This window comes from Gavialis gangeticus, unplaced genomic scaffold, assembly GCF_001723915.1.
Source record: "Gavialis gangeticus isolate Ggan-Ray unplaced genomic scaffold, GavGan_comp1, whole genome shotgun sequence".
NCBI lineage: Eukaryota > Metazoa > Chordata > Crocodylia > Gavialidae > Gavialis > Gavialis gangeticus.
Genome location: NW_017729032.1, coordinates 9,776,679 through 9,787,598, shown reverse-complemented (window position 1 = coordinate 9,787,598; position 10,920 = coordinate 9,776,679). Strand labels below are relative to the sequence as shown.

The following is a 10,920-nucleotide window of genomic DNA, read 5'->3' as shown; positions in this document are numbered from 1 at the left end:
AAAAAAAAAAAAAAAAAAAAAAAAAGTAACATTTTATTTCATAATCTGGGGTGTTTGTTTAGGTTTAAAAATAACTAACGAGACACTCGGCTGAGGTTCCAGGCAGCCTGACACACGCACACGCACACAAGCAATGCAAGTGCTGCTGTAAGCAGCAGCCAGCTGCACTGTGTTTTAGGGGTCTGGCTCATGTGGGAACATTTGTATAAACGGTTGGTAAATGATGAATAGATGTGTTAGAGTTCAATAGGTTGTTTATAATCAGCCACCGCACCTTTTAGTGATGGCTTTATAATCTTCTATAATGTGGCAACGTACTGCTAGCTTCCAGTGATCACTTGTTAACTCTTTATCACTGTACCTTTTAACAGAGAACGCATCCAAGAAATTAGGGTGCCCTAACTGGGGGTGTGGGGGGTGGCACCGCTGAGAAGGGGATTGTCAGGGAAAGGATTTTCTGTTTCCAAAACAACCACTTACGAAGCTAGTGCCCTGCATAAACATCGCATACAATGAAGCCTGATTCCTGGCAATTTCAGTGACAAAAATGTTTGCCCTGGCATTTTCCAATACGTGATCTGTCCTGCTGTAAGCTAGGATGAACTCCGTGAAGGGTGAGTGCACACTCGTCTCACCTCGCTGTGTTTTGCTAGAGATCGTTTGCTCAGTCCCTGTGTAATGAATAAAACAAATATAAAAATAGAACAGGAGCAGGGCCAACTCTGCAAAGCTTGTTTTTGAAGCTCATAATCATGTGAGAAAATACTGCGTTGTTGGCCCCAACACACAGTAACTGACATTTTAAGTGCTCCTTACAGCAAGAATGAGCAATTTTTCAATAGACGTTAACAAAGAAATCTTTTAACATGGGTTGATATTAAACGGGTGCATTAGTGCTAAATTAAAGCCAAATGGCTTGCATGTTAACAGGGCCTACTCCATTAAGTGAGTTTTATTAAATGGGTTGTGGGCTTGGCTGGGTGTTTGAGAGAATCCACTTAGGGGAGGGGGCAGTGTGCTCCATGCTGCCGCTTTAAAATAACAATCGTTTGCTTAAAATGACCCTATCGCAGAGCACGGGGTAGCCAACGCTTCCTTCCTTTGCAATCCATTTTCGGCGGTTTTGTCGTGCAAGTAAAATTAATTCCCTTTCTACAATCTTTTATTGGCACAGGTAATAAAATTGACTTAGCTGATAGAAGGGAAGTCTCCCAGCAAAGAGCTGCAGAGTTTTCGGAAGCCCAAGACATGTACTATCTGGAAACCTCTGCTAAAGAGTCAGATAATGTGGAAAAACTCTTTCTGGACTTGGCTTGCCGGCTGATCAACGAGGCAAGACAGAATACACTTGTAAACAATGTGGCCTCCCCATTGCCAGGAGAGGGGAAGAGTATCAGCTATTTGACTTGCTGTAATTTTAATTAAGAGCTGCCACAAGATGCCCCCAGAATGGGCCAAGAAGATTTTTTTTTTTAATTTTTTCTTTTTGCTGGGATTTATCTCAGTGAAGGCAATCCTTGCAACTCTGATTCATCTGACTTGCCTCCAAGTCAAGTTCCTGATCCTAAAGCATGGTAGGCTGACCACTCCGCCTGTAGGGCCACGTAGCAGAATATAATATGGTTTAATTTCTTTTGTTTTTTGCTGTTGCTGGAGTTGGTTAGGGAGGAAACTCATGCAAGGCTCTCAGTGGTATGCAGTGAGTTGCTACGTCACTTCTGAAGATGACTGGAACACCCTGGCGATGGTATTGAAGGGTGGGATGTGGGATCTCTCCTGCATTACAATGCTTTATACCACATCCGGTCCTCTTATTTTACAGCTGATGACCGTTAACTCTTAGACTATACTAGCATCCTTCTGGGCTGCCAGCCAGATGAATGCGTAGGACGTGTATATAGAATATGTCTGGAGCATCCTGATGCAGGACTCAGCGGTATGTTTTGAAATAGTGTTACGTCTCTCATCTGCGGACATTTTTGTGAGTTTGGAATTAAAAATATATGTACCGGCATTTCCAAACGAACAGCTCTTTGGAAAGAAAGATGTGGATACAGGCTGACACACCCCTTTTGGTGCTAGCAATTCAGTTGAATATACCATAGACCAGATATAGTTTTATTACATTGCTGTCCTCTGAATGTGTAACTTAGAGTAATTAGCAGAAGTACACTAATAAGCACTGTTCATAAAATATCATTACCTCTTTTTTTCTAGGCCTGAGCATAGTGGGTAAGGGCTATGCTTCTTTGATGTCAAATGTAAGGTGAGAAGACTGCTGAAGTCAAAAACAAAACAAAGCCCTGTTAACTAGTAATGTCCTAATGTACTAAATTAGTTTTGGGAAGACTTAGTGATGGAGTTAAAAAAAACAAACCAACCCAGATCATATATGACCAAAATACTGTGCTTGCATTGATCACGTAGAAGTGTTCAAAGAGAGAGCACAGTTTGAAATGGCAGCCCACAATGCATTTGTGGAACAAAAGCCTGTAGCTACAGTTCTTGCTGAGAAGGTGGTGTACAATTTTTGTAGGGTTTTTTAAGCTTAATGACAACAAATGGCAAGTGTTATTATTTTGCATCTTACTCATGCAGCAGCCATGTTATGGACCTCGGAGAAGTAACTCAAGGTATCTTTTTGGCATCTGCTCTCTATTATATAGTAGCTTTCAGATTCAGGACTGTCAAGTCATTTAATTTTCTTGTTTTGTATCCTTATGTCTCAGACTCTGATGTGTGTAACTGTTTCTTAGTCCATTTCTTTGTCTGGAAACTTCAACGTTGGAAGCATTATGGATTTTTGTCCTATTGTTCCTCTAGTGCCATGTTTTAATAATATGCATTGGTTCTTGCATTTAAGCAAAATTGGGCGAGAAGTTGGACACACACATGGACTATCATTTTTAAATGTTTGGCATCAGTTCTGTTAATCTGAATAGAAAACTCTTGGTAACTATGTGGCTGTGATATGTTGTAATTTAGCATTAATCAGCTCGATTATCATTTACTAAAGATGATGACTGGGCTTTTGTATTGATATATAAAAGCTGCCAATGAGTGAATCTTGAGAATAAAAATAGTGTTTTAAAATACTTTCTCATGTTTTCCTGAACAGATTATTTAGGGTTTATCATATTGTGCCTTTGATCTTTAAAAGTATCTCTGTAAGTATCAAGGGCATAATATATTCATTTCATAATCCATGTGTTCTTGCTATAATATGGACCATTTTTTCCCCCTTACACTGTAATCCCAGGGGATTTAAAAATGTATTCGCCTTGGCTTTTTGGCTGGGCTTGGTCATACAGCAAAACCTGCACTGAGATTTCCTTTTTTAACCTCCTTAGAATACCCTCAAAAGGCCATTGCCCTGATTGTCTGCTTAAAGGCCATCCAACTCCCAAACAATTGACTTTTGCATGTCTTTTTGGTGATTGCTTAAAGCAAGTTTCACTGTATGTGCCATGTGATATAATGCCATCTAACTCAAGTATTGTATGTATTTTTTTTTTTAATTCTTCCTCTCCAGCAACTAGCCTTTTTGAAATCGCATGGCAGGGGGACTTGGGCGAGGTGCTAGGAAGACTGGGGAAGTGGAACAGGTGTCTCATGGGGCTTGTTTTTCCTCTTCTTGCATCCAAGGATAAAATCCTGTAGTATTTTCACTAATGCTGTCTTTTAAATTGCACTGGACTAACTAGTCTGTTACCAGACCAGTCTGTGTTGTGCAATGCTTTTGTTTCCTATACTGGACACAGTCTGACAAAGTAAATCCCACAGTCCCTGCTGGGTGTAAACAAAGCCTATTTAGATCAGTGCTGCAAGGGGGAACCATTTGCTTTTTCTGTAAGTGTATTTTTAAAAGACTGTAAATTTTAAGGAAAGAATTTCACAGTGGCACTGGGAAACAGTCGATTGAGCGAGGAGCTGGGAACAAATTAGCTCTTTCCATGGGTCTTTCTTAGCAGTCAGCATTGCTATTTTCTTACATATTCAATCTGAAGTTTCTAATAAGTTGACCCTTCCTCTCTCCTTCTGCTTATTTCCCCTCTTGATTTCAGATGCTGTCTATGGATTGCCAAGCGTCAGGTCCTTCTGCCTTTCCTGAAGCTTCTTATTAGACGAGTTCAATAGTTAGACAATGATGGTGTGTTTCCTAATGGACCACACTATTTTAATTGAACTAGTAGGGCATGTAAGTCCGTAAGGGCAGGGTAGCAAATCTCAAATTATTCCTTCCTTAGCTCATTCTGGCCCCAGACACTTTAAGAGCCTTGCTTGAGTGAAGGGCTTATTTACAATGTGTTCGGAGCCGAACTGGCGCTGCCACATTCACCGTTTTTACGAGGTGGGAAACCAAGAACGTCCCCTCCCCCCTTTTTATAGGTAGCGGACCTGCAGATGCATCTCTGATCGCTTTGAGTTTAACAAACAGTATTTTGTTGCAATAACTCATTGGCAGATTTATTGCTCTCATAAATCTTCATTTGTCTTGTTTTTATAACCCGCTCAGCCCCATGCTATGGGAGCACTTCTTGCCATTTCCCACGTTCTAGTCCTTTCAGGGAAGTTCCACCTCCTGCAAAAGGGCACATCAGCAGTGTCTATGCGTGACTTCATGTTGTGGCAAGTTTCGTCAAAAAAAAATAAAAATCCTCCGTTTTGCCTCATTGGTTTAAGGCAATGAGTAGCTCTAAGGAGAAGCCAATATGGTCTGTCAACGCAAATGCCAGCAAGACTGACATAGAGGGGGAGCAGTCAAGACATCTGACCGGGAATCAGACCGTCTCAAATCTAGTCTTTCAGTCCCTGATTTACCTGAGTGATGTTGGACAAGCCGCTTCATTTCTTTGTCTCGGGTCTCCATTTGTAAAATGGGCTCCAGCACTTCCTATCATGCATTTAGGTTGCAAGCTTTTTGGAATAGACACTGGCTGCTTATTGTTCCTATCTGTTTCCACAGCGTCTCATACGATGGCTCATGTCTCATCTCTTTGTGAGCTCGGGCTGAGAAACGCCTGGATCCTTTCCCGGAGAAGGGACAGGGTGAAGGGTTGCAATAGGAAAAACAGAATGGTGAAAATGTTAAAAAGAGCAGGGTAATGCATGGCCTTCCCGCTCCTGCAATTGCTGTTCCGAGTTGAGCTGTAGGCTCGTTATCTGAATACACTGTGATTTACGTGCTTGCAATGAATGCTAAGTGGCTTTGTGCTTGCCATCCAGTTAAAATCCTACGTGGTGAATTATTAGCTGACACGATGCTTGGTTCTGGGCTATCAAATACCTGAAGTGACTCTCTAAATGTGTTGAGCTGTCTATACTGCTATAGAAACAGCCATCACTATACCAGTTGCAGTTGGCTCCTGCTAGTCTAGGTTTAGTGGCTAATGGCTATTGAATTTCTTCAGCATCCATAAGAGCGGCTGCAGACTCATGTCCTGACTGCAGACGGTGGTTGGAAATGATAGAAAGCGGTGATTCGTGATGCAGCGCACTGAGCATGAAGGTCCATCCTGAGCTTTTGCTGATAAGGCTTGCAGTTCGTTTATAGCCAAAACTATTGTTTTTTTGTATGGTTTGTAGAAGTCACTTCCCACCCCCAGGGACTAATGCTTGTTCAACTCCTTTTCATGCTGAATGGAGAGGGCAAGTGGATAAACTGGACATCAGTCGTAACGAGCTGTTGGCCTGGCAGAACTGGCTTGCTCAAGAGAACAAACTCGGTTTGAAACCAGGCGTCAATGGCAAAAGCACCGAAGTGCTGAACGCAGTCAGAAGCCCAAGTAGCCATGGCAAGCGTGCGGTATCTCACCGACTGTTTGTCTTCAGGGGAACTGTGGCACCTTCACAAATGGGTCTGTACATAGCAGAGGTTGCCAAAGAAAAGCTAATTGAGTCTGTCTGCCCAGCAAGCTGTAACTGCTTTGCTCTTGATAACATGCCCGACTGAGTGTTACAGCCCTTTTGTGATGGAAGAAAACAGTAAGGGCCAGATTATATTCCACTTCTTAGGCACCTAAGGATGATCCTGTTCCACTCTGCGTGAGTCCTTGAAAACCTGTTAATAAAAAAGTGGGGTGGGTGGTCCTCCTCCTCACTGCTTTGTTGTGACTCAGTCCTCGGGGTGAGACTTCAGCCTGTTACAGAAGCAGATGCACTAGTGGGTGTTCAGGGACTGACGCTTAGGGGTGGAAGTCCACTTACGTGCTCAATAGGTGGGATAGGACCTGGCCTGATTTATAATGAGCTAAAAATGGACGATGCAACTTGGTGCGCTCCTTCTAGAAGAAATAGTTCTTTAGTGTTCAGTCCTCTTAAATATATATTTCTTTTTAAATCCAGTTGCTTTTTGCTCGACTCATGATTCGCATTGGACTTGGTTGTTTGTGTGTGCGCCTTGACTGTGCTGCTTGAAGTACAAAGCTGGCTGGCTACCTGTCAAATCTACCCAGCAAGCAACACAGAGTTGTTCTCGTACAATGCAAAAGAGAACTGGCAGGGCAGCCCACACAAACGGCTAAATTGGGTCAGTTAGGGCCTGATTCAGAGCTCACGGAAGTTGGCAGAAACCTCTTGTTGACTTCATTGGATTTTATCCCTTTCCTTTAGGTGCAGAAGGATGTTGCATCAAACATGCCGTTTAATTTTATTTTTGGGATGCAAAGCAAATGCAGCTCATAAATCTGCTCTCTAGTTTCTAAGCTCAGGTACCTCTTCCTTAGAGCAAGATTATTGTTGCTACGGTTCGTTTCTGCTAGGCGCAGCTCCGTAATGTAATAGCAGAGGGTAATCGATGTGGAAGGGTCGACTTGCTTTTCTGATTTTGATGGCTGGGGGGAGATCACTCCATCCCAATTTATAGGAATGAGCAGCATGTTCTAAGTGGCGCTCCTCCTGTTAAAGCTGGTCAAGTTTATCGGCCACTTGAACGGCAGCTGTATGCGCTGCGTTGTGTATTTGTCTTTGTCTGCCTATTGGATCTACATGAGGCACTCGTACTGATGTAATCACATTGATATTGTTCCACCGCTGCTGGTTCCCCTCATCCAGGCAAGCCTCAACTTGACTAAACAGGAACGTTATGCCATGTGAGCCAAGTATGAAAAAGGTGGAAGCTGTGGATTTAAAACCCTTCTTACGCAGCATTAAGAAACACAGATTTCCCTTTGCAAATGGAGCACTTGCTTGGCATCCCTTTCTGTACTTGCTATTAAATGACAAGCTATTAAAAACCTCTGCACACTCCAGATGCGACTGGAAACCAATCCGTCAAATTGGTTCCAAAGACTCCCTTTTCCAGCAAGTTGAGGAGATAAAGTGGCTTTCTGTTTAGGCAGACAAGGCCCTTTGGGCAAATCTGATCTCTTTTACTAGACCAACTCGAATTCTGTTCCGTTTAGTGCACTCGTTAATGAAACGAAGCTCTCTGGGATCCTGGCTGAAGTACTGGATGCATTTTTCATTTGTGTTTCCCCCTTTCCACTGCTGCTTAAGGCTGTGAAAGTGTTTGCCATTAGGCTTAGGCCATGTCTCTGCTGTGCATCTTCCAGATTGCTAGCACCCGTGCCAAATTGCTCGATACTGGGACTGGGAGGTTCTGAAGTCTCACTGTCATAGTACCAGGGAAGCACTGTAGGTGGCTCTGAAATGCTAGATAGTCTGAAAAGCTCTTTGTTGAACACAGCCTAATTGTGTTGAGAGGCACCCTTTGAGGAGCAGACCTTTGTGCCCTGTGCTGGAAAGACTCCCTTCCCCAAGCAGAGGATGATTTCATGCCATAACTCCCACCAGAGACGCTGTGCTTTGCAAGCAGTGACTTTTCCTGTGCACCAGCTGCTGCAGGGGCCCCACCTTGGAGAGGGAGATATTACCTGTTTGGTGCAGACAGCAAAACTGAAGTGCAGTGGAGATCGTGCAAACAAGTACCGCGGTAACTTGAGATGGGAATAAGACCAGAGTCCTGGCTCCTTGTTCTCTGTACAAGCCGCTAGACCACGGACTTGTTCTAACGCATAAGGAGAGCTTTGGCTTTTCATTTATCCTCAGTGCCTGCTCTCTCAGTTGTACTCCCAGCATGGGTAGGTAGACTGCAAGGTGAGAGTCCTTCTATTGAGCCAACGCAGCGTATTCAAGCCTTCAGGGCTGTTGGTTTATTTAACCCGCATGCGGGAAACTGCTAACATGCCGATGTCATATTTTCCTCTCCATCAGCCTCCCAGCTCAGCTCAGTTTACAGACACGGGTGCAGAGGAGCTGGCATTTGTGCCATCATCATTCCTCAGTGTTAAGAATAGATTTAAAGTCCAATAGTGTGCGGGTGGGACAAGTGATAATAAATTAAACCAAGTTGGCCTCTGCAGTCTGAGAGCCTTTGGCTCTGGTGGTGCTGGTGGCTGGGGATGTTGTTTGGCCTTTGGGCAGAGTGAGAGCAAAACCTGTGGTTTCTGATGGGGGGACCCTTAGTCGATCCATGCATGTCCCTGGCTCTGCTCTTGCAGAGTGTCTGAGCTGAAACAAAATGAAGTTTTCTTCTGAAAACATTTTGGGAAAGAAAGAAGCAGTCTAATAGGGCAAGCCAGCATCCTGGAGCTTGTTCCTGTATCAGTGTTGAAACATGAGTCTGTCCCTGAATATTAAAGAGGAATATTTCAATACATGCCACGGGTTTTTAGCATAATGAGCTGCATTATGGATATTGCATTTCCATTTCATTTTCCGCAGTTGTTTACACAGGAAAACTGCTCCTGTCATTTCCCTGCCAATCTGTGGAAACACCCGGCCTGCTGCGCTTTCATCTCCACTTCACTCTTATTCTGTTGCACAAATTGAATTTGTGTCTTCTGTGCATTTTCACATGACAAGTTTGTCTTTCTGCCTCTAATCTGCGAGGAAAGACTCATCCTATTAACATTTGCATTCATTAATATTTTAAGTAGACATTTAATTTTTTTCCCCCTTTTACTGACCATTTTCCTTTGTAATATTATCTACCCGGCATGTTACTTGTAATGTCAACAGTCAGGTTTTAATGGCCTACAATATCGCTTGCTCTAAGCTCGTTTCTTCCAAAATACCAATAGTTTACTTAATTTTTAGAAGGTTTATAAGGGTAGGTTTTTTGTTCGTTACAGAAAAGGAACTGAGCCATCACCAATTTTGATCGCTTCAATTTTGATTTGATTCCAGGTAATTGTTTTCAGGTACCCTTTATACCATCAGCCATAGTTGGATTTGGGCTTGAAAAGTGTATTTAAAAACTAATAGCAGCATTTTGTTTGCAGTACCCATACCAATGAAGACAAAATGTTGAAGGAAGTTCCCAGATGGCATTATTTTCACATGCTATAAATTGCTCTGTGAAGAGCTGCCCTGACAGCTGGGTTTTCCCAACGGTTGTGAGTGTAGCACAATGTATAGAAGTGGAGGAGAAACCCTCTTGTTTAAATGCCCTCATCATACAGCCACAAGGATGATGGGACACTGTCTGTCTCGTGGAGCAAGCACAAATGCTGAAATAATCATGTAACCATTTTAGTGGTGAAAACGCAATACATTTTCTAGGACCATTTATCTTTGGGTTTTGTGGGCGTAAAGCCTTTTTATTTTTTTTGAATTTTTTGTTCTTTTTGAAAAGGAAAGATATTAACACATTGCCAAACTGTGAATCAAAAGCTGTCACAAGCATTTGGCATTCCTCTGAGTCAGGTCTGTGTTACTGAGAAAGGTAAAGCGCGTTAAGAACGATGATGGGAATGTATTTTGTGCAACGAGAATGATGAATGTATAAAGCTCCATAGTTTATTTGTAACTTAATTTTTGTACTCATTGGAAACTCCTTCCCATGTATCTGTATGTAAATAAACATTTAATGCTTTACACGTTAAATGCTTGCACGTTTCATTTTAATTTGAATGCACAAAGGGAAGTTCACTCAAACGCATAGAAGGCAAACGCTTACACTTGGACCACACTGTCCTGGTCACCCAGGGCTTCAGGCTCGTCACCGCATGGCACGTTGAAGCTGCTTGTGGTTTCACAGCAAAAACGGGGACCAAACCCTTGCATTCGTGAGCACAGATGCCTTCTGCTTGAGGTAAAGGAGATTTTATTTGCCTTTGAAAGCAGACAACTTACAGCACATGGGTGCAACACCAGTGTGGTCCACTAGGGAGCAGTGGTAATAGACCTGAGACAGCTCAGGATATGTAATGTGCAGGGATCCTGGTTCTCTCTGATGTTAAAAAAATCCTGTTTTTGGTTAAAAACAAACCCCAAATCCACATTTTTCCCTGGTTAAACTGAAACACCATTTTATCCAGTCATCTGTCCATCCATCTATCTATCTTAGTGGTGTTTCATTTAAATCAGGGGAAAATACGATTTAGGGTTACATTTTTTAACTGAAAATAGGGGATTTTTTTTAAATCGGAGAAAACCGGGATCCCTGGTAATGTGTCTGGTGTTGAAGGTGGTCAAACAGGTTTCTTAGCACAGCTAGGCCTAGGTTTGGAGCAGAGATGCAGCAGGAACGTGGCCTTCTGTGTTTGCTGTTCTCTCTTGTTCCAGTGCTTTGGGTCTGGGCCTTTCTCTAGGCCCACTGACTTGTTGCAATGGGGCTGTCAAGTGCCTGGGTGCAAGGAGCATGCTTATTTTATAAAGCCAGCTGCTTGTCCGGCTGGTCTGAAGCCCCATGTCAGGCTGCGATTCTGGAATACTTGAGCCCCTGAGAAGCTCTGGGCTGTACTGGCATGTTTGTATACCACGTGTCCTCCCCGTCTCCTGGAGGTAGGTAGGTGTTTGCTCCTACCTCGGGCCTTTTTCTTTCCCGTTCATCAAAAAGCAGAGTGCAAGACTATGGCAATGCTGTGAATAAATGACCAACTTTGTCCTTTCTTGATAGTTTGGGGGGGGGGGGGG

The 10,920-nt window shown here is 43.1% G+C and overlaps 1 protein-coding gene across 1 annotated transcript in view; it reads left to right on the top strand.

The window, feature by feature from the left end:
* The window catches only part of RAB30 (RAB30, member RAS oncogene family), a 32,025-nt gene extending 22,137 nt beyond the window's left edge, over positions 1-9,888 (top strand). The window contains exon 4 of the mRNA XM_019524725.1: positions 1,175-9,888. Within this exon, the coding sequence (XP_019380270.1) occupies positions 1,175-1,425 (251 nt within the window). The 3' untranslated portion in view covers positions 1,426-9,888. The remainder of the gene's footprint in view (positions 1-1,174) is intronic.
* The last annotated feature ends 1,032 nt before the right edge of the window (positions 9,889-10,920 follow it).